This window comes from Xenopus tropicalis, chromosome 7 (assembly GCF_000004195.4).
Source record: "Xenopus tropicalis strain Nigerian chromosome 7, UCB_Xtro_10.0, whole genome shotgun sequence".
NCBI lineage: Eukaryota > Metazoa > Chordata > Amphibia > Anura > Pipidae > Xenopus > Xenopus tropicalis.
In genome coordinates this window covers 118373538-118395228 of record NC_030683.2, presented here as the reverse complement: position 1 = coordinate 118395228, position 21691 = coordinate 118373538, and the positions used below count along the sequence as shown (strand labels likewise).

The window sequence follows — 21691 nt, the reverse complement described above, 5'->3', positions numbered from 1 at the left end:
GGCCTTCAAGTATGTGATTTGGGGTGAAACTGGTTGAATGACTGACACCAATATTTTCCTGAATCTGGAACCTTATAAGCTTAATGGTTCCTTGACCAAAGATTGGACATTGAACCAAAAAAAGTCCAACAACCACTGTACTAAATTAACATTGTACCCAGTTTCAGTAAACCTGCTTGTCCAACACAAGTTCAGTGAATAGCTTATCCTGGACATAGTTTTTGCCTAGTTTTAATGAATATGTATGATTATTATTTTTTGAGCTAGAGGGCAAAACCTGAAAAAACAAGACAATACAGCAGTTCACTGTTGAAAAGCCCTCTGTAAAAAACAACCCCCCTTGCCCCAGTTATAGCCTGTGAGGCCTTCAGATTAAGCAGCTCATTATACAGAAGCTTTCTAGTAGACAGCTGATTTGCTTTGAATGTGCTCACTAGGACCAGGAAGTGTAATAAGTCTACTCCCAATTTCAAATTTTGCCCTGTTTAGTGCAAACAACCTATTTGATCACCATGAAAGTTATGTTCAGCAAAAGCTCTATTCACTAAACTAACCCATCTATTTCCCTTTTAATAAAAAAAAACTCAAGAAAAACATATTTAAAAGTGAATCTCAGGATAGAAACACTGGTTCATAAAACACTCAGAGCATATGTAATTGTATGTGCTCCATACTCATCCCTTAAGGGCCATGATTGTAGAATCTACAGTGCCGAGTGCTGCCAGAGTACTGCAAACATTAACCAATCAGAGACTTCAGTTTGTTATACACATTCCCACATCTGTATTTAGGCACAATAAGCACAAAAGAGGTTTTTATGAACAGGATGGTTTATTGACAATCAGAATTCTCAGTGTTTCTTGCTTGCTGCTGCAACCTGGAGGGAAGAACACACACAGGCTTTACTTCTGCACAACAAAATGAGGCTACAAATGCAACCATAAAAACATCATGTAATTGTTATAGCACATTCCCACTACTGGCAGCAGCTTGCTATTGGTTATGAAACAAAGTAAATGCAATCGCTAAAATCCAGGTGAAGTTAGAACTTAATCTGGTCATTTTAAACATTCAGCCACATACGGATCCAAATCAAACCATTTGCATATTGAAGGTAGAACTCTACAGAATACGTTTGTGGTCCCCAGTTCTGTAGCTAAAAGGCCAGAATCAGTTTGGCTGAATGCAAATCCTATAGAAAGGCTAAAGATTTGCCTTATCCCAATTCTGCACAATCCCAAGGTAGGACTGCGGCACAGTAGGGCACGTTCACCTAGAGGTACAAATATCGTAACAAGATGATCCGGCTACTGGAAAAATCAGATGGGATTTCAAAGATGTGCATGAAATATAAGTTATATATGAAAATGCCTCAACATTTAACAGCATTCAAGCACACAAATGACACCAGTAATGGGCACAACAACAAGGACTAAGAAGAGAATTTTAGGGAGATGGCAATTGGGGCGCTTTGTTGCCCACGGTAAAGCTTCAGCCCAGGGGAAAACAGTATCTTTATATAGAAGTCAATCAGAACCTGCAGGTGAAACATTCAAATAATTGTGTAATATTTGTCTTCCACTGAATTTTAGCACACATTTTACCTACATAGATGCAGATTGACTTTCTGTAAAAAGTATTTCAGACGTTTTGTAACCCATTTAGGATTCCATCTCCCTTTGAGTAATATGAACAACTCATCATTTAATGAAATGATTTGGACTTGGACTTAAAAATGGTACATTATTTCAATGGTAAAAATGGTAATTATTTCAATACAATACAGATTTCTATGTAACTGTGTAAAATCAGACACTATAATGTCAAAGCACATTCAAACTGCATGTATGACTATGAAGATTTCCATTCATTCAGGTCATGGTATATCTAATATAAGTAAATCTAAAGCAACTGGACTTGCTAAGTATTCATTGGCTAAGATGGCAAGTTAATTCAGAAAATCAGTACATCTCCCACTCCCTACTGTAAAATACAAAGACATTAGACACCTTTAACCCCCTTTCAAAGGAATGTGAATGACTGGCCACACTCACTCGAGCTCTCTGGAAAACGTCTCTGCTAAATAAGAGACTGGCAAAATAAGCTTACATGATTAAAACACAATGCAGCCCATACCTGTCCAGCAATTCTGTCCAAGTCTCTCTGTCCCTGGGGAGTAAGTTTGCGACCACTGCAACATAACAGGAAACATTTTAATTTTTATAATCAGTGCAGATTAACATTCACAATAAAAAAAACCCCAATATATTTTATCCACCATTCAGTAAAGATGGCACAACATATGCCTGACTAGCATCCTTCAGCATTTGTATCACCCTTTACAAATATTACTAGTAGTGAAAAATTATATAAGAAAATAGGCCACATGGCGGTGGCACCCGGGGAAATGAATATGGCTAGCCCCATGTGTAATTTCAAAATTCAATATTGTGCTTTTAAAAAATATAGTTCCAAACTATTGCACTGCAGGCAGCATGAACATAATGAAAGTTTTAATCTGGCAAAAAGCTTCTCTATCCCTGCCCTATAGATTGAAAGACCCTTGTTTTGCAGATATTAAGACTATAATCCTTGTAGGGGTGGAGGACAAAGCCCATGAAGGTTATATTTCATGTTACTACAGTAAAAAGTACAAGCAGATGCACATGAGTTAACTTTAGAACAAGGCTGTATTTCCCAACTCACCCATTGGGGTCTTTCTCCACCATTTTAAGGTTCTCTAGAGCCTGTAGCACTCTCCTGGCCACGCTCTTTGAGCCTTTGCTGAAGTGACTGGGCATAACGCCATTACGCTGTCGGCCTCCATAGATCTTTGTCATGGACCCAACACCAGCCCCACCCCGGAGGTACAGATGACGAACTGTGGAAGCTGCAAATGCAAAGTCAGTCTATTAAATGAAGCTCCCTTAGTGCATACTCACAAGCTGCAGGGGCGTTATGAACTAACACAAATGTATAAAATAAGTATGGTCTCTTTAACACAAGTACATTGCAATTTATTACTCATCTTAACACGAGTTTATGGCAGGACCACATGTATCCAGCAACCCAAACCTTACAATCTAATTTACACATTACTACAGAGATCTGTATTGCATGGAAGCTGAAGGGTGCAGTTTTTCCCATGTACAGAATCACAGATGCAAATGATACCTACCAGGATAATTTCCTCAGCAATAGTTGTGCTGAGTTTTGCATTCTCATTGGTACCAGCTTTTAGCACAGGCCAGTGACACATATGGGTCAGACAAGACTGTAGTCTGTAATACTAACACTCCTATATAGTAAATATCCTGGTGTCTCATTACTCCTGATCGTCTCCTTCCCCTACTTGCAACCCAGACTTAGTTTTTGATTCCCTTGGTTCTAGTAATGTGAAGGCCACATGTGAACTTTTGCAGGTGGGTTTAGGCTGACTTACCATGCACCCACCCTGGCAGTGAGCCTACTATGCCCCCCATCTGCCTGTAGAACTCTGCATTAATAGATTTGCGTCTGGGCCCCGCCCCTTTTGTTAACATCAGCTGAGGCGCAGTGTGGATTATAAACATAAAGGCTTGGCTGTTAGGGTCGAGTGAATTCAACTTTTTTGGACCCGCACATCACTACTTGGTTGAACAGAGGGGAGCAAAAACACTATGGGGCAGATTTTTGAAAATTTGAGTTTAGGAGCGGAGCTTAATTCATAAAAACTCACCTACATTCTATTAATTTCTATGGAATTTCCAGAAGAGTATTTATCAATCAACTTACTATCCGATAAATATGCTTCTAAAAATCCTATAGAAATGAATAGAAGGAGAGAGTTTTTATACATTAAACATCTACTCACATTTTCATAAACCTGCCCCTAAAATGTGCCTCCTGATTGCCCACGTCACTGCAACCCAGAATGCATTTTAATGGAAACTAGTATTAAAAAATGGAAACTTTTGAACAACAATTTAAAGCTCTAAGATATTTAATACATTAATTTAACAAAACTTAAAATGAAAATTACTAATAAACAAAGGCACAAAATGCTTCAAGAGCGCTTACCAGCACGGGTGTAGAACCAGTTTTCATCACATGGTGCCAGTTCTTTGTGTTTCGCCAACTTGACAGTATCCACCCATTCTGGTACCTTCAGCTTCCCAGACCTGCAAACCAATGTGTATCTTTAATACATATATTACAAAAAAAAAATATTAAAACAGAAATTGTGCAATTAACAAAGAGCTGTATATTTCCTACAGTCCACACAACAAGCTGGCCACAGTTGTACTAAATTGTACTAATGGTAAGCATCATTAACAGACTTATCAGCCTGATAACTGGCAGACAGAGTCCCATATAATTTGAAATGTTGTCGTCAGCTGGGGTCTGTGTGCAACAGAGCTCACTATGTCAAATGGAAGAAGTTAACACTTGTGCCCCCCATAATCCAGCAATTAGGTGAACATACTTTTTCAGGAAAGCAGCCAGGGCCCTGACAAACTCCTGCTGGTTAACGTCTTTCACTGTGACACCAGGCATCTGTAAAGAAAATAAATTCCATATGAATACCAAACATTTGCTAAGAATCTCTGATAGGTGTATAATAATGGATGCAGGACTCTACACTGTCCAACTGCAATTAATCAGGAAACCCATGATAGCACAAAAGTTTCCTGGGCTCCTTCAGTAACCGCCCCCCAACTTCTGGCTAACCGATTAACAACTGGATGAGAACTCAAAGACACAGCTGATATTGGCTGCAGCAATAGTCATATAAAGAAGGTGACCAGGAGATCACATATAAAGAAGGTGACCAGGAGATCACATCTAAAGAAGGTGACCAGGAGATCACATCTAAACAAGGTGACCAGGAGATCACATCTAAACAAGGTGACCAGGAGATCACATCTAAACAAGGTGACCAGGAGATCACATCTAAACAAGGTGACCAGGAGATCACATCTAAACAAGGTGACCAGGAGATCACATCTAAACAAGGTGACCAGGAGATCACATCTAAACAAGGTGACCAGGAGATCACATCTAAACAAGGTGACCAGGAGATCACATCTAAACAAGGTGACCAGGAGATCACATCTAAACAAGGTGACCAGGAGATCACATCTAAACAAGGTGACCAGGAGATCACATCTAAACAAGGTGACCAGGAGATCACATCTAAACAAGGTGACCAGGAGATTACATATAAAGAAGGTGACCAGGAGATCACATATAAACAAAGTAACCAGGAGATCACATATAAACAAAGTGACCAGGAGATCACATTTAAACAAAGTAACCAGGAGATCACATTTAAACAAAGTGACCAGGAGATCACATTTAAACAAAGTGACCAGGAGATCACATTTAAACAAAGTGACCAGGAGATCACATTTAAACAAAGTGACCAGGAGATCACATTTAAACAAAGTGACCAGGAGATCACATCTAAACAAAGTGACCAGGAGATCACATCTAAACAAAGTGACCAGGAGATCACATTTAAACAAAGTGACCAGGAGATCACCGTGCTGTCAAACAATCATGGTCTCTGCATGGCGCTATGGCTTAGCAGTTTAACAGAACTATAACCGTGAGTCTCTAGAACACAATGCAGGGACAGGGGGAAAAGACTGGTCATGGGGGGCTCTGGGCCACTGAAGGAACATGAGATTTGGCAACTGTACAGATCTGAACTAAATTATATTTTCAAATAAACAAGAAAAAGGGTGTTTAGCCTGGTATTGCCTAATACCCCCCCCCCCCCAAGCCAAGTTAAGGGTTGCCACTGCTATCCTTACAGTTACATACAAGTCCATGCCAGGGGCACCCATAGGCTGGGCAGCACCTCCCCATTCAGCTTTGCATTGATGCCACCCAGGGGACAGAAGGGTGCCATATATTGGGGATTTGGGCTCTGGAACCTCTGCAAATAATCCTAGTATTCTAGTAAGGGTAAAGACACATGGGAGATACTAGTAGCAGCTACTAAACACCAAAAAATCCCATCATAGGCAATACTGAGAATTGCCTCTGCTAAAACACACGTAGAAACTGATCAATAATCAGCATGGTCTGATTTAGTAGCCAGTACAAGTAGCAGCTACTAGTAGCTCTGTGTGTCTGAGTGCTGGTGTATGTGTGTGTGTGTATGGGGAAGCCCAACTGCAATTAGATATCCCGGAGCAGAAAATAAATAGTTATATAGATTAGATATCCTATATAAAACCCTTGCAGTTCTTTATATACAACTCCCAGCAAGCCGCACACATGGGGGTGTTGGGAGTCGCAGAGCAGTAAGTGGCCGGCTGCAGACTGTATGTGCCTCTAATGTACCCGGTAACACTATAATACTACTCCCATTGTACTCCCATTACATCTACCAGCGACGGCTGCCCCTCTGCCCTACCCTACAGCCGGCCCCATACAGAGCAATGCAGACTCATAGCGCACTGCAGTGAATGACAACGAGGAGCCCGCACGGCTGCGTTACATCCGGTGTGTGCTTCCGTAGCACATGTCCCAGCGCCTCCCGGCACGTAAAAAGGGTCGTATCGCGTCGTTGCCCTCAAGCAAGGCCTGTAGCGACCGATACGGACCCCGTTACATCAGCGCCAAACCCAGAAATCCCCAGGCCTCTCCGTAGCATAAGGCGGCCATACCTTTGCGCTAGCTCGCAGTCAAGAGAAAAGGGAGAAACGGGGTTTCCCGCACGCTGAAAAGGGGGCAGCGCGCTTGCGTCACTCCGCACGGACTCCGAGCATACTGATTGGTGAAACGTCTTCTTCCGGCCGTGGGCTGCAACCTTGCGTTCCAGGCCTCGGTTTTTTTTCTTACTTAAAAACTAATGCGTGGTGGACATTTTGTTAGATGCTGTGATTATTAGATGGGGAGAGAACGTCTTGTTGTTTTTGTCTGCTGGTAAAGTGAATTTATACATACGTGCCGACACCATAGCATGTCAGCAATGTCTCACGAAATACCAGCGGACATTTGACAAACTTTATCACAACCACGAACGATTATCTGCCTTACATGGCTGTCTTAAATGTAACAGGAGGAGACTCAGGAAAGGCGCGATAAACCTCGCAATGGCTCCTCTGTTGTGTCGAAAAAAAGGACGCTTCTCAATTTTTAAATTTAAAAAAAACTGCACTAATTGAACTGAGTGGTGCAGGGGATGTTATTTTAGTCGGAAAAAGTTGTACTATAATAGTAATTAAAGGAAAAGACAGAACTCTTGAAAGTATCTTCTGAAAAAAAATTGTGCTGGTGAAGTTAATAGTTATAATCTAAAGTATACAACTTAGAACTGGCTGAAGGATAGATTACACAGAGTGGGGTAAATGGAACATTTTCTAATTGGACCAGTGTGGTTAGTGGAGTACCGCAGGGGTCAGTCCTTGGGCCTTTGCTTTTTAACTTGTTTATTAATGACCTGGAGGTGGGCATAGACAGTACTGTTTCTATTATTGCTGACGACACTAAATTGTGCAAAACTATAAGTTCCATGCAGGATGCTGCCGCTTTGCAGAGAGATTTGACAAAATTAGATAACTGGGCAGCAAACTGGAAAATGAGGTTCAATGTTGATAAGTGCAAAGTTATGCATTTTGGTAGGAATAATATAAACGCAAACTATCTACTGAATGGTAGTGTGTTGGGGGTTTCCTTAATGGAGAAGGATCTAGGGGTTTTTGTAGATAACAAGTTGTCTAATTCCAGGCAGTGTCATTCTGTGGCTACTAAAGCAAATAAAGTGCTGTCTTGTATAAAAAAGGGCATTGACTCAAGGGATGAGAACATCATTTTGCCCCTTTATAGGTCCCTGGTAAGGCCTCACCTTGAGTATGGGGGGCAGTTTTGGGCTCCAGTCCTTAAGAAGGATATTAATGAGCTGGAGAGAGTGCAACTAAACTGGTTAAGGGGATGGAAGGGTTAAACATGATTACTCTGTACAAGTACATTAGAGGGGATTATAGGCAGATAGGGGGTGTTCATTTTCCCATAAAAACAATCGACTCACCAGAGGCCCCCCCTTTAGATTAGAGGAACGGAGCTTCCATCTGAAGCAGCGTAGGGGGTTCCTCACGGTGAGGGCAGTGAGGTTGGGGAATGCCCTGCCGGGGGATGTTGGGTAGGGGGTTCCTCACGGTGAGGGCAGTGAGGTTGGGGAATGCCCTGCCGGGGGATGTTGGGTAGGGGGTTCCTCACGGTGAGGGCAGTGAGGTTGGGGAATGCCCTGCCGGGGGATGTTGGGTAGGGGGTTCCTCACGGTGAGGGCAGTGAGGTTGGGGAATGCCCTGCCGGGGGATGTTGGGTAGGGGGTTCCTCACGGTGAGGGCAGTGAGGGGGTTGGGGAATGCCCTGCCGGGGGATGTTGGGTAGGGGGTTCCTCACGGTGAGGGCAGTGAGGAGGTTGGGGAATGCCCTGCCGGGGGATGTTGGGTAGGGGGTTCCTCACGGTGAGGGCAGTGAGGTTGGGGAATGCCCTGCTGGGGGATGTTGGGTAGGGGGTTCCTCACGGTGAGGGCAGTGAGGTTGGGGAATGCCCTGCTGGGGGATGTTGGGTAGGGGGTTCCTCACGGTGAGGGCAGTGAGGTTGGGGAATGCCCTGCTGGGGGATGTTGGGTAGGGGGTTCCTCACGGTGAGGGCAGTGAGGGGGTTGTGGAATTCCCTGCCGGGGGATGTTGGGTAGGGGGTTCCTCACGGTGAGGGCAGTGAGGTTGGGGAATGCCCTGCCGGGGGATGTTGGGTAGGGGGTTCCTCACGGTGAGGGCAGTGAGGGGGTTGGGGAATGCCCTGCCGGGGGATGTTGGGTAGGGGGTTCCTCACGGTGAGGGCAGTGAGGGGGTTGGGGAATGCCCTGCCGGGGGATGTTGGGTAGGGGGTTCCTCACGGTGAGGGCAGTGAGGTTGGGGAATGCCCTGCTGGGGGATGTTGGGTAGGGGGTTCCTCACGGTGAGGGCAGTGAGGGGGTTGGGGAATGCCCTGCTGGGGGATGTTGGGTAGGGGGTTCCTCACGGTGAGGGCAGTGAGGTTGGGGAATGCCCTGCTGGGGGATGTTGGGTAGGGGGTTCCTCACGGTGAGGGCAGTGAGGTTGGGGAATGCCCTGCTGGGGGATGTTGGGTAGGGGGTTCCTCACGGTGAGGGCAGTGAGGGGGTTGCGGAATTCCCTGCCGGGGGATGTTGGGTAGGGGGTTCCTCACGGTGAGGGCAGTGAGGTTGGGGAATGCCCTGCCGGGGGATGTTGGGTAGGGGGTTCCTCACGGTGAGGGCAGTGAGGGGGTTGGGGAATGCCCTGCCGGGGGATGTTGGGTAGGGGGTTCCTCACGGTGAGGGCAGTGAGGGGGTTGGGGAATGCCCTGCCGGGGGATGTTGGGTAGGGGGTTCCTCACGGTGAGGGCAGTGAGGTTGGGGAATGCCCTGCTGGGGGATGTTGGGTAGGGGGTTCCTCACGGTGAGGGCAGTGAGGTTGGGGAATGCCCTGCTGGGGGATGTTGGGTAGGGGGTTCCTCACGGTGAGGGCAGTGAGGTTGGGGAATGCCCTGCTGGGGGATGTTGGGTAGGGGGTTCCTCACGGTGAGGGCAGTGAGGTTGGGGAATGCCCTGCCGGGGGATGTTGGGTAGGGGGTTCCTCACGGTGAGGGCAGTGAGGGGGTTGGGGAATGCCCTGCCGGGGGATGTTGGGTAGGGGGTTCCTCACGGTGAGGGCAGTGAGGGGGTTGGGGAATGCCCTGCCGGGGGATGTTGGGTAGGGGGTTCCTCACGGTGAGGGCAGTGAGGTTGGGGAATGCCCTGCTGGGGGATGTTGGGTAGGGGGTTCCTCACGGTGAGGGCAGTGAGGTTGGGGAATGCCCTGCTGGGGGATGTTGGGTAGGGGGTTCCTCACGGTGAGGGCAGTGAGGTTGGGGAATGCCCTGCTGGGGGATGTTGGGTAGGGGGTTCCTCACGGTGAGGGCAGTGAGGGGGTTGCGGAATTCCCTGCCGGGGGATGTTGGGTAGGGGGTTCCTCACGGTGAGGGCAGTGAGGTTGGGGAATGCCCTGCCGGGGGATGTTGGGTAGGGGGTTCCTCACGGTGAGGGCAGTGAGGGGGTTGGGGAATGCCCTGCCGGGGGATGTTGGGTAGGGGGTTCCTCACGGTGAGGGCAGTGAGGGGGTTGGGGAATGCCCTGCCGGGGGATGTTGGGTAGGGGGTTCCTCACGGTGAGGGCAGTGAGGTTGGGGAATGCCCTGCTGGGGGATGTTGGGTAGAGGGGGTTCCTCACGGTGAGGGCAGTGAGGGGGTTGGGGAATGCCCTGCTGGGGGATGTTGGGTAGGGGGTTCCTCACGGTGAGGGCAGTGAGGTTGGGGAATGCCCTGCTGGGGGATGTTGGGTAGGGGGTTCCTCACGGTGAGGGCAGTGAGGTTGGGGAATGCCCTGCTGGGGGATGTTGGGTAGGGGGTTCCTCACGGTGAGGGCAGTGAGGGGGTTGCGGAATTCCCTGCCGGGGGATGTTGGGTAGGGGGTTCCTCACGGTGAGGGCAGTGAGGTTGGGGAATGCCCTGCCGGGGGATGTTGGGTAGGGGGTTCCTCACGGTGAGGGCAGTGAGGGGGTTGGGGAATGCCCTGCCGGGGGATGTTGGGTAGGGGGTTCCTCACAGTGAGGGGGTTGGGGAATGCCCTGCCGGGGGATGTTGGGTAGGGGGTTCCTCACGGTGAGGGCAGTGAGGTTGGGGAATGCCCTGCTGGGGGATGTTGGGTAGGGGGTTCCTCACGGTGAGGGCAGTGAGGTTGGGGAATGCCCTGCTGGGGGATGTTGGGTAGGGGGTTCCTCACGGTGAGGGCAGTGAGGTTGGGGAATGCCCTGCTGGGGGATGTTGGGTAGGGGGTTCCTCACGGTGAGGGCAGTGAGGTTGGGGAATGCCCTGCCGGGGGATGTTGGGTAGGGGGTTCCTCACGGTGAGGGCAGTGAGGTTGGGGAATGCCCTGCCGGGGGATGTTGGGTAGGGGGTTCCTCACGGTGAGGGCAGTGAGGTTGGGGAATGCCCTGCTGGGGGATGTTGGGTAGGGGGTTCCTCACGGTGAGGTTGGGGAATGCCCTGCCGGGGGAAATTATTACGATATAATCATGGGTCTATGATACAGAATTTAACCCCCTCATTGTTTTCTATTTCACCCAGTTTCAAGTGAAACATAAACCCATTATTGTTTTCCAATGCTTATAAAATGACTGCTGGAGCGAATGTCCATTGAAACTATAATTTTTAGAGTTTTAACGATACTTTTTGCTTGAAAAATTCAAGATTTTCTCATGTACAAACAATTCAAACATTACAAAATACAGCAATGATCGTGTTTGATTCAACTTCCAAGGCCAGGAAAAACTAATTTTAATAAATCAGCCCCCAAGTCTTAAAGATTTCCAACTAAGGGACCCTCTTTAGTGCTGGAGGATCCAAGACAAAGACCGCCTTGGCTCTGCACTGACACTACCTACAGCTATAACTGCAACGCACTTGGCCTTCACCACATTAGAATTACTAAATATCCTGTCTTGCTTTGCCTTTATTTGCTGAGTGCTGGAGATCAACAGTTAAATGCTGTCTGTGTTTATAAACACACATTTTCTCCCATCTGCCCTTTGCATCGCTTGTATCCCTTGGTTTTCATTGAAGACACCACCAATATTGAGCTTTCTTGCTGCCGACAATGCTGGAATCAATAGTATTTTCCATGAAAGCATATTCAGTTTGGTGAGAGATTATCTAGCAGAGAGGAAATGAAGCGTAGTACATAGAAATCCAGTAGCGGCTTCTGATTGCCATATGAAACATTTGTCTCTTCACTGGTATGTCTCTTCTCTCTCCCTTCCACTCAGGTTTTATGTTCTGGGTTTTTATTATATGTTGTATTTGTCTCTGTTGTTCCCACCACGTGCTCTGTGTTCCACTCTCCCCCTTTTCTTCACCCATATTTTTGTCTTCAATTTCTCTCCCCTCCTTCGCTCTTGTGTGAATTCCCTTTTTTTTAATGCGTTCTGTTTGACCCTTCAAAAGCATTGTTTGCCTTTATATTAACTGTTATCAAATTGTAGAGAGTGCTATTCTGAAACAATTTGCAATTAGGCTTCATTTGTAATTATTTGTGGTTTTTAAATGATTTAGCTTTATATTCAGCAACTCTCCAGTTTGGAATTTTAGCAGCTATCAAGTTGCTAGGGTCCAGATTACTCTAGCAACCAGGCAGTGATTCAAATGAGAAACTGGAATATGTGGATAGAAGTGGATCTGAATGTAAAGATAAGTAAGGTGCATAAACACAATCTGAACTGCCCAATATACAAACCGGATTCCAAAAAAGTTGGGACACTAAACAAATTGTGAATAAAAACTGAACACAATGATGTGGAGGTGCCAACTTCTAATATTTTATTCACAATAGAACATAAATCACGGAACAAAAGTTTAAACTGAGAAAATGTACCATTTTAAGGGAAAAATATGTTGATTCAGAATTTCATGGTGTCAACAAATCCCCAAAAAGTTGGGACAAGGCCATTTTCACCACTGTGGGGCATCTCCCCTTCTTCTTACAACACTCAACAGACGTCTGGGGACCGAGGAGACCAGTTTCTCAAGTTTAGGAATAGGAATGCTCTCCCATTCTTGTCTAATACAGGCCTCTAACTGTTCAATCGTCTTGGGCCTTCTTTGTCGCACCTACCTCTTTATGATGCGCCAAATGTTCTCTATAGGTGAAAGATCTGGACTGCAGACTGGCCATTTCAGTACCCAGATCCTTCTCCTACGCAGCCATGATGTTGTGATTGATGCAGAATGTGGTCTGGCATTATCTTGTTGAAAAATGCAGGGTCTTCCCTGAAAGAGATGACGTCTGAATGGGAGCATATGTTGTTCTAGAACCTGAATATATTTTTCTGCATTGATGCTGCCTTTCCAGACATGCAAGCTGCCCATGCCACACGCACTCATGCAACCCCATACCATCAGAGATGCAGGCTTCTGAACTGAGCGTTGATAACAACTTGGGTTGTCCTTGTCCTCTTTGGTCCGGATGACATGGCGTCCCAGATTTCCAAAAAGAACTTCGAATCGTGACTCGTCTGACCACAGAACAGTCTTCCATTTTGCCACACTCCATTTTAAATGATCCCTGGCCCAGTGAAAACGCCTGAGCTTGTGGATCTTGCTTAGAAATGGCTTCTTTGCACTGTAGAGTTTCAGCTGGTAACGGCGGATGGCACGGTGGATTGTGTTCACTGACAATGGTTTCTGGAAGTATTCCTGAGCCCATTCTGTGATTTCCTTTACAGTAGCATTCCTGTTTGTGGTGCAGTGTCGTTTAAGGGCCCGGAGATCACGGGCATCCAGTATGGTTTTATTATCATATGATAACAAGTACATGTATGGTGGGAGACAACCAGCATCAGCAAAGTCCTTGGATATCAGTCGTCTCATCGATCAGGTGGAAAATTTTGATCAAGCACCGGCAGACGTTTAGTACTGAATCATATATAGGGGTAGAATTCTTTTGTTTCTACCTGCATATCTGGCGATTTAGGATCGTAGGAGAGATCAGAATTGTAACATGTATGGCCACTACTAGGCTCACAGTGTAATGCACCCCCTCCCTCTCCTTGTTCCATTGTGAAGTCTAGGGGCCCATTCATTAAACCACGAATTTTGGGTGGTTAAAATCACGATTGGAAAAACTTTGGAGTAACCAGGATAATTTCTGATTTTCACAAAAATATTGTGGTTGCATTCCGAAAGTCACAAAATTTTTGGATCCGAACATTCATAAATGGTGCGAAAACCTTTCTGGCTTGGAAACCTTCAGTTCATGATTTTGGAAGCCTTCCCATAGGGCTCAATGGCACTCTGCAGCTCCAACCTGGCTCAAGGAAAGTCTCCCATAGGGCTCAATGGCACTCTGCAGCTCCAACCTGCCCCAAGGAAAGTCTCCCATAGGGCTCAATGGCACTCTGCAGCTCCAACCCGGCCCAAGGAAAGCCTTCCATAGGGCTCAATGGCACTCTGCAGCTCCAACCTGGCCCAAGGAAAGTCTCCCATAGGGCTCAATGGCACTCTGCAGCTCCAACCCGGCCCAAGGAAAGTCTCCCATAGGGCAAAATGGCACTCTGCAGCTCCAACCCGGCCCAAGGAAAGTCTCCCATAGGGCTCAATGGCACTCTGCAGCTCCAACCCGGCCCAAGGAAAGTCTCCCATAGGGCTCAATGGCACTCTGCAGCTCCAACCCGGCCCAAGGAAAGCCTTCCATAGGGCTCAATGGCACTCTGCAGCTCCAACCCGGCCCAAGGAAAGTCTCCCATAGGGCTCAATGGCACTCTGCAGCTCCAACCCGGCCCAAGGAAAGTCTCCCATAGGGCTCAATGGCACTCTGCAGCTCCAACCCGGCCCAAGGAAAGCCTTCCATAGGGCTCAATGGCACTCTGCAGCTCCAACCCGGCCCAAGAAAGTCTCCCATAGGGCTCAATGGCACTCTGCAGCTCCAACCCGGCCCAAGGAAAGTCTCCCATAGGGCTCAATGGCACTCTGCAGCTCCAACCCGGCCCAAGGAAAGTCTCCCATAGGGCTCAATGGCACTCTGCAGCTCCAACCCGGCCCAAGGAAAGTCTCCCATAGGGCTCAATGGCACTCTGCAGCTCCAACCCGGCCCAAGGAAAGCCTCCCATAGGGCTCAATGGCACTCTGCAGCTTCAACCCGGCCCAAGGAAAGCCTCCCATAGGGCTCAATGGCACTCTGCAGCTCCAACCCGGCCCAAGGAAAGCCTCCCATAGGGCTCAATGGCACTCTGCAGCTCCAACCCGGACCAAGGAAAGTCTCCCATAGGGCACAATGGCACTCTGCAGCTCCAACCCGGCCCAAGGAAAGTCTCCCATAGGGCTCAATGGCACTCTGCAGCTCCAACCTGGCCCAAGGAAAGTCTCCCATAGGGCTCAATGGCACTCTGCAGCTCCAACCCGGCCCAAGGAAAGTCTCCCATAGGGCTCAATGGCACTCTGCAGCTCCAACCTGGTCACGATACCGAAGCTTGAATGAATTCTGAAATGGTTGTAGTCGTTGCGAAAAATACAATGAAAACCAAAAAAAGTTGTGGAATTTTAATGAAATTAACGTGGACATAATGAAACGTTCTATAAATTAGAAAAAAATTGTGGTTTCATGAATGGACCCCTAGGATTCTGGGACTTTAAAGGGGTTGTTGAAGTTAATGTGTATGATGTTATATAATGGCTAGTTCAAAGCAAAGGTCTACATTTTTTACATCTTTTATAGTTTTGAGTTATTTGATACCTTCTGCTTCTTTTCAGCTTTTAAATGGGGGCCACTGATCCCGGCAGCCAAAAACCACTAGTCTGTGAGGATGCAATTCTGTTGTTATTGTTACTTTTTATTACTTATCATTCTATTCAGCCTTTCATTCAAATAAATTAGCCCAACTCATATCAGTCTAGATATTGATCATGAAAATTATTTTGGTCATCACCAAGTGGTCAGTTTGATAAAGAATATTCTATTCTGCTCTGATTGCTGCCCGTGAATGAGCACTAAACACTAAATTTAAGTCTTAAGACTAAACATTACAGGCACTCTCAGATCCCTTAAATGGATATCATTGAGATGCTAATTTAATACTTATTAAGGGGATGTAGCCATACATTCCCAGCTGGCACTTCATGCACTTACATATTGTATTCTACACTACAAAGCAGTGATGTGTGGATTCTCACCCATTTTGAGGGTGGACCTTTGTTTTGCGACAGCATGCCTTAACTGGGGACCAGCAGGTGAGCAAATCCAGGCAAACAGACCTCAGGGCCCCCCCGAAGTCTTTCTTCCTCATAGCGTAAACAAGTGGGTTTGCAAATGAATTCATGTGGGAGAAGATAACAGCTACGTGTATTAGATTTACAGGAATGGAGCAGGACCAGCACAGGAGCCTCAAGCTATTGATGACGTTCAGCGGTATCCAACACAGGCAGAACATGCCAACCAGGAGGAGAAGTGTGCAGGCCATGTGCGCTTCCCAGCGCTTGGCTGATCTCAGGTGGCTTCGAGCAACTCTAAAGATGTTACCATAGATAGCAAGCATGATAAAAAGGGGCAGCAGAGTGCATCCGAAAAATACAAAATAAACCAGGTACTCTGGGCTGAAAACAGCTGTGAGAGAGCAACAACCTAGGTGCTCTCCTTGGATTCCACTGTTGTTATCAGCCTCTTTGTGGCTGAAGTAGGCACCTGAAAGGTCTATCACAGGACTGGGCCTAGGGTATCCCACCATGGACCTCTCCGATGCAAGGTTCTGCAAGGATCTGTTGCCATTGACATACTGCTGGAATTGGTTCCATCCCATCATTGGAGATAAAGCGATAAGGCACGAGAGGAGCAGGCAAAGCACAACTGCTAGAAACACACGGACATTTGTTACATGCAGGCTGTAGCTGTAAGGGAGAAGGAGCGGAATATGAGAGACAAGCCTCAGCCCATAACCTCAGTTTGTAAAGAACATCAACCAGAACAAATGGGTTATCTGGATAAGAGAAAAATATAGACATATATGGAGACATAGAAATGGCATAGATGCTTAGCAGCACCCATTTAATCTAATTGCATCAAGATGATGAACTGGCAAACTTCCATTATGGATACTTGCTTGCATGCACCTATTCTATTTTTCTTTATAAAACGAATGCAGTGAAGATAAACAGTATTGGGCATAATTAGCAATTTTCAAGCTTGTGAATATTAGATTTTTTCTCTGCTTTGAATAATTTAGGATTTTAAAGAAACTCAATGCTTATTTAAACACCTCCAAAAAATTTGTATTGTGGAAAAAATTCTGATTTGAACGTTGATAAATCACCCCCTGTGGATCTGTAGACTGAGAATTGCGTACCTGTTTGGGAGTCGGATCTTTAGATGGGCATTGATGGCGATTAGCAGGAGGAGTAGGATGGAGAACTGAGTTGTAACCAGAGGAAAGCAAGTGATGAAGATGCAGGTGTAGAAACAGAGTGTGTATTCCATGCTCAGCACAATGGAGAATGGGATGGCGACTGCGCCAACTCCAATGTCCGCCGCTGCCAAGCTCACAATGAGGAAATTGGTGACGGTCCTCAGCTCCTTGTGAAGATAGACAGTGGCACAAACCAGGACATTCATAGAGACGATGCTCAGGGCAAGAATTATCTCCAGAAAAATGAAGGGGATGTTGTGTTCCATGTTCTAAAGAGTGACAAATGAAAGCTGGCATGTCATTGGCTATTCATACATAAACATAATTGTTGGAGGAAATAAAGCAGATGAGAGCGTGACAGTGTAGAAGAGAAGTGAGGTGTGCAGGAAGATGTAAAAGGAAATGAAAAATATGTAAAGGCAGTGTGTATGGTCAGAAGAAGCAGAACACATAAACACGTTGTGCTGCCAAAGCTTGCCATTTGGTATTTAATATAAAACAACCTGCACAGTGATATAAAATCAAGGCAAGACACATACATAATAAGGTGCAGGTATGGGATCCATTATCTGGAAATTTCCGAATTACGGGAAGGCCATCTCCCATAGACTCCATTATAAGCAAATAATTCTAATTTTTTAAAATGATTTCTTTTTTCTCTGTAATAATAAAACAGTACCTGTACTTGATCCCAACTAAGATATAATTACCCCTTATTGGGGGCAGAACAGCCCTATTGGGTTTATTTAATGGTTAAATGATTCCCTTTTCTCTGTAATAATAAAACAGTACCTGTACTTGATCCCAACTAAGATATAATTACCCCTTATTGGGGGCAGAACAGCCCTATTGGGTTTATTAATGTTTGAATAATCTTTTAGTAGACTTAAGGTATGGAGATCTAAATTACGGAAAGATCCCTTATCTGGAAAACCCCAGGTCCCGAGCATTCTGGATAATGGGTCCCATGCTGTATAGAGAAAAGAGAAGCAGGCAGGTAGGCAATAATTGGGGAAGACTTTAGTATTTGTCAGTGGATATGGCTACTCTGAGTCTGAGTCTTTCTCCACCAAACATTCCCTCTTAAAATGATCCCCAGTTAACCCATATGTCATTATGAGTACTACCCAAACCCCCAAGCAGAGCTCCGCTCTATGTTCTCTTACCTTTTCCCTTGCTGTCTCGCTGTGGAATAGTGACAGCTGAATGATGGGACGTAGCTAACCCCAGTCTTATCTTTATAACCTCACAGGATTACTCTCTCCAAACAGACGTTCTGCCCATCAATACTGCGCTGCTAGCAATGTGAATAGGTTAGTATGGGACTCATTTCCATCCTGAACATTCTCTCTATTGTGCTGTAAGTACAAAAATTGAAATGACTGACAATCTAACACTGGGGAGTATAGGGCCCGGTACAGTTCATTCAGTACAGCTTTCTGAATTGCCGTCAGTTTAGAAAACTCTTCATTCTGCATTCTGCTCATGCCTAATTCTGCTTAAATAATGGCGACATTGAAATGAACGATGTAGCGGATCTCTCTCTGGTGCTTCTTCGCTGATCTGCGGCTTTCCCCTGAGGAACAGCGCCACGATTTGTTGCTTTCTTTGGAAATCCATAGCAGAATTGTAACTCATACCTACATACTTCCTAGTATTACTCAGCCTCCAGCTCACTTATAGTGAGTGAATCTGTTGCGCAAAAATGTTGCGTGTCAAAAAAAATTGTCGCCCGCAGCTATTCTTTCGTCGCTCAAGGCTATTCTTTTGTCCCCGTGGCTATTCTTGTGACGTGTGGTGAATTTTTCTGCGGCGAATGTTTTCATCCGTGAATCCATGCCTGGCGAAACATTTTTCGCCCATCACTACTCACTTACCTTGCTACAATATTCACACTACCTATTTATTGATAAATTCCAACTTTTGCTTCAAAATGTATCTTCTGGCTTCCAGTCTAGTTTTCATTCAAGCTCAAAGGTTCCCTCCTTACCTTCAGGTAACCTGCTATTCGTTGCATCAGTACCTTCCTCTCATTGCATTCCGCTTGTCACTACTACACCCATAAGTGCCCACCTTGTTACCCTTGTTTTTGTGCTTTGAAACGCGCTTCATCGCTCTCCCACGGAATGCAAGAACAGTCTCAAGCAGCCTATTGGCTCAGTAGCTCCTTCAGTGGAGCTGAAGGGCACATTTACTAAGCAATTTTTAGAAAAAGTCAATTTTCAGGGATTGGACCCCTAATCCGCAAACCCATTATCCAGAAAGTTACGAATTACGGAAAGGTTATCTGCCATAGACTCCATTTTAATCAAATAATTCACATTTTTATCAATAATTTCCTTTTCTCTGTAATAATAAAACAGTACCTGTACTTGATCCCAACTAAGATATAATTACCCCTTATTGGGGGCAGAACAGCCCTATTGGGTTTATTTCATGGTTAAATGATTCCCTTTTCTCTGTAATAATAAAACAGTACCTGTACTTGATCCCAACTAAGATATAATTACCCCTTATTGGGGCAGAACAGCCCTATTGGGTTTATTTTTATGGTTAAATTATTCCCTTTTCTCTGTAATAATAAAACAGTACCTGTACTTGATCCCAACTAAGATATAATTACCCCTTATTGGGGGCAGAACAGCCCTATTGGGTTTATTTAATGGTTAAATGATTCCCTTTTCTCTGTAATAATAAAACAGTACCTGTACTTGATCCCAACTAAGATATAATTACCCCTTATTGGGGGGCAGAACAGCCCTATTGGGTTTATTTCATGGTTAAATGATTCCCTTTTCTCTGTAATAATAAAACAGTACCTGTACTTGATCCCAACTAAGATATAATTACCCCTTATTGGGGGCAGAACAGCCCTATTGGGTTTATTTAATGGTTAAATGATTCCCTTTTCTCTGTAATAATAAAACAGTACCTGTACTTGATCCCAACTAAGATATAATTACCCCTTATTGGGGGGCAGAACAGCCCTATTGGGTTTATTTCATGGTTAAATGATTCCCTTTTCTCTGTAATAATAAAACAGTACCTGTACTTGATCCCAACTAAGATATAATTACCCCTTATTGGGGGCAGAACAGCCCTATTGGGTTTATTTAATGGTTAAATGATTCCCTTTTCTCTGTAATAATAAAACAGTACCTGTACTTGATCCCAACTAAGATATAATTACCCCTTATTGGGGCAGAACAGCCCTATTGGGTTTATTTAATGATTAAATGATTCCCTTTTCTCTGTAATAATAAAACAGTACCTGTACTTGATCCCAACTAAGATATAATTACCCCTTATTGGGGGCAGAACAGCCCTATTGGGTTTATTTAATGATTAAATGATTCCCTTTTCTCTGTAATAATAAAACAGTACCTGTACTTGATCCCAACTAAGATATAATTACCCCTTATTGGGGGCAGAACATTCCTATTGGGTTTATTTAATGGTTAAATGATTCCCTTTTCTCTGTAATAATAAAACAGTACCTGTACTTGATCTCAACTAAGATATAATTAATCCCTGTTGGAGCCCAAACAATCCTATTGGGTTTAATAAGGTAGGAGATCCAAATTATGGAAATACCCCTTATCCGGAATACCCCAGGTCCCGAGCATTCTGGATAACGGGTCCCTTACCTGTACTCGATTTTTACAATAGTGTTTCTCAATATTGTTTCAGAAATTTCCCCCCCTGAAAAATTTGAGTTTTTATAAAATAACATTAACATTTTGTAACATTTAGTTAACTTTTGTTTGGCAGGAATTGTTTTCTATTTCACCCAGTTTTAAGGAGAAGTTAATACCATCATTGTTTTCTGTTTCACCTTGTTCCAATTGAAACTTAAACACATTATCCTTTTTCAAGAATGAGTGCCAATGCTCCTACAATGGCTGCTGAAGCAATTCCTATTTTAGAAAAATAAAGAGGATTCGTGGGAACAAACATCTGTTAAGACTCAATTTTTTGAGTTTTAACAATTCTTTCAGCTTAAAAAAATTGTGATTTTTGAACGTAAACTTGAAATGTTCCTACGACCAATAACAGCATTATCATGACATTTTATAAATACAACAATGACCAGGTTTAATTTGAATTTATACCATGTTGAGTTTATGTGAGGTTGAAGGCCAAAAAACAAATATTAGTAAACCAGACCCTAAATTTAAAGGGACAGTGCTTTAGCTGTGTAGGGCCGGTGTGCAATCAGAAGCTCAATACCTACATCTGCAGCTTTATTTTCATTTTGTTTAGGCACACTGCATAAAGAAAGTTCGTTCTTGTAGTACTGACAGCAGACCGTCACTTATTGGTTGACAAAAAGGACTAATGAGATATTTCAAAGTCAGTGAATAGAGAGACAGATTGAGAGAATTGGGCCCCTACCCTTTAGATCAGGGATCCCCAACCTTTTTTACCCATGAGCCACATTCAAATGTAAAAAAGAATGGGGAGCAACACAAGCATGAAAATGTACCTGGTGGTACCAAATAAGGGCTGTGATTGGCTATTTGGTAGCCCCTATGTGGACTGGCAGCCTACAGGAGGCTCTTTTTGGCAATACAACTGGTTTTCATGTCTCCAAAACTTGCCTGCAAGTCAGGAATTAAAAAATAACTAGCCCCTGGGAGCAACATCCAATGGATTGGGGAGCAACATGGGAGCCACTGGTTGGGGATCACTGCTTTATAGAGCA

General features: G+C 44.9%; 2 protein-coding genes across 2 annotated transcripts; both read right to left on the bottom strand.

The window, feature by feature from the left end:
• Positions 1-812: 812 nt before the first annotated feature.
• On the bottom strand, positions 813-6758 carry rps19 (ribosomal protein S19). Its single transcript, XM_002939126.5, has 6 exons — positions 6660-6758; positions 4466-4536; positions 4060-4160; positions 2707-2890; positions 2137-2191; positions 813-877 (listed from the first exon to the last, which is right to left on the bottom strand). Exons 2-6 carry the CDS (start codon positions 4534-4536, stop codon positions 851-853), a joined length of 438 nt encoding a protein of 145 aa, XP_002939172.2. The 5' UTR covers positions 6660-6758; the 3' UTR covers positions 813-850.
• Positions 6759-15756: 8998 nt separating this feature from the next.
• LOC100489755 (adenosine receptor A2b-like) lies at positions 15757-17252 on the bottom strand. The gene is made up of 2 exons (XM_002939134.1): positions 16927-17252; positions 15757-16471 (listed from the first exon to the last, which is right to left on the bottom strand). Exons 1-2 carry the CDS (start codon positions 17250-17252, stop codon positions 15757-15759), a joined length of 1041 nt encoding a protein of 346 aa, XP_002939180.1.
• Between the last annotated feature and the right edge of the window lie 4439 nt (positions 17253-21691).

Bases quoted from the DNA above. Each gene is read 5' to 3' on its own strand.
- rps19 (XM_002939126.5), bottom strand. From the start codon at position 4,536: ATGCCTGGTGTCACAGTGAAAGACGTTAACCAGCAGGAGTTTGTCAGG. The intron at 4,161-4,465 runs GTATGTTCACCT...ATTGGTTTGCAG, and splicing joins CTGGCTGCTTTCCTGAAAAA to GTCTGGGAAGCTGAAGGTAC. The intron at 2,891-4,059 runs GTAAGCGCTCTT...TTGCATTTGCAG, and splicing joins CTGGTTCTACACCCGTGCTG to CTTCCACAGTTCGTCATCTG.
- LOC100489755 (XM_002939134.1), bottom strand. From the start codon at position 17,252: ATGGAACACAACATCCCCTTCATTTTTCTGGAGATAATTCTTGCCCTG. The intron at 16,472-16,926 runs GTACGCAATTCT...TCTCCCTTACAG, and splicing joins AAGATCCGACTCCCAAACAG to CTACAGCCTGCATGTAACAA.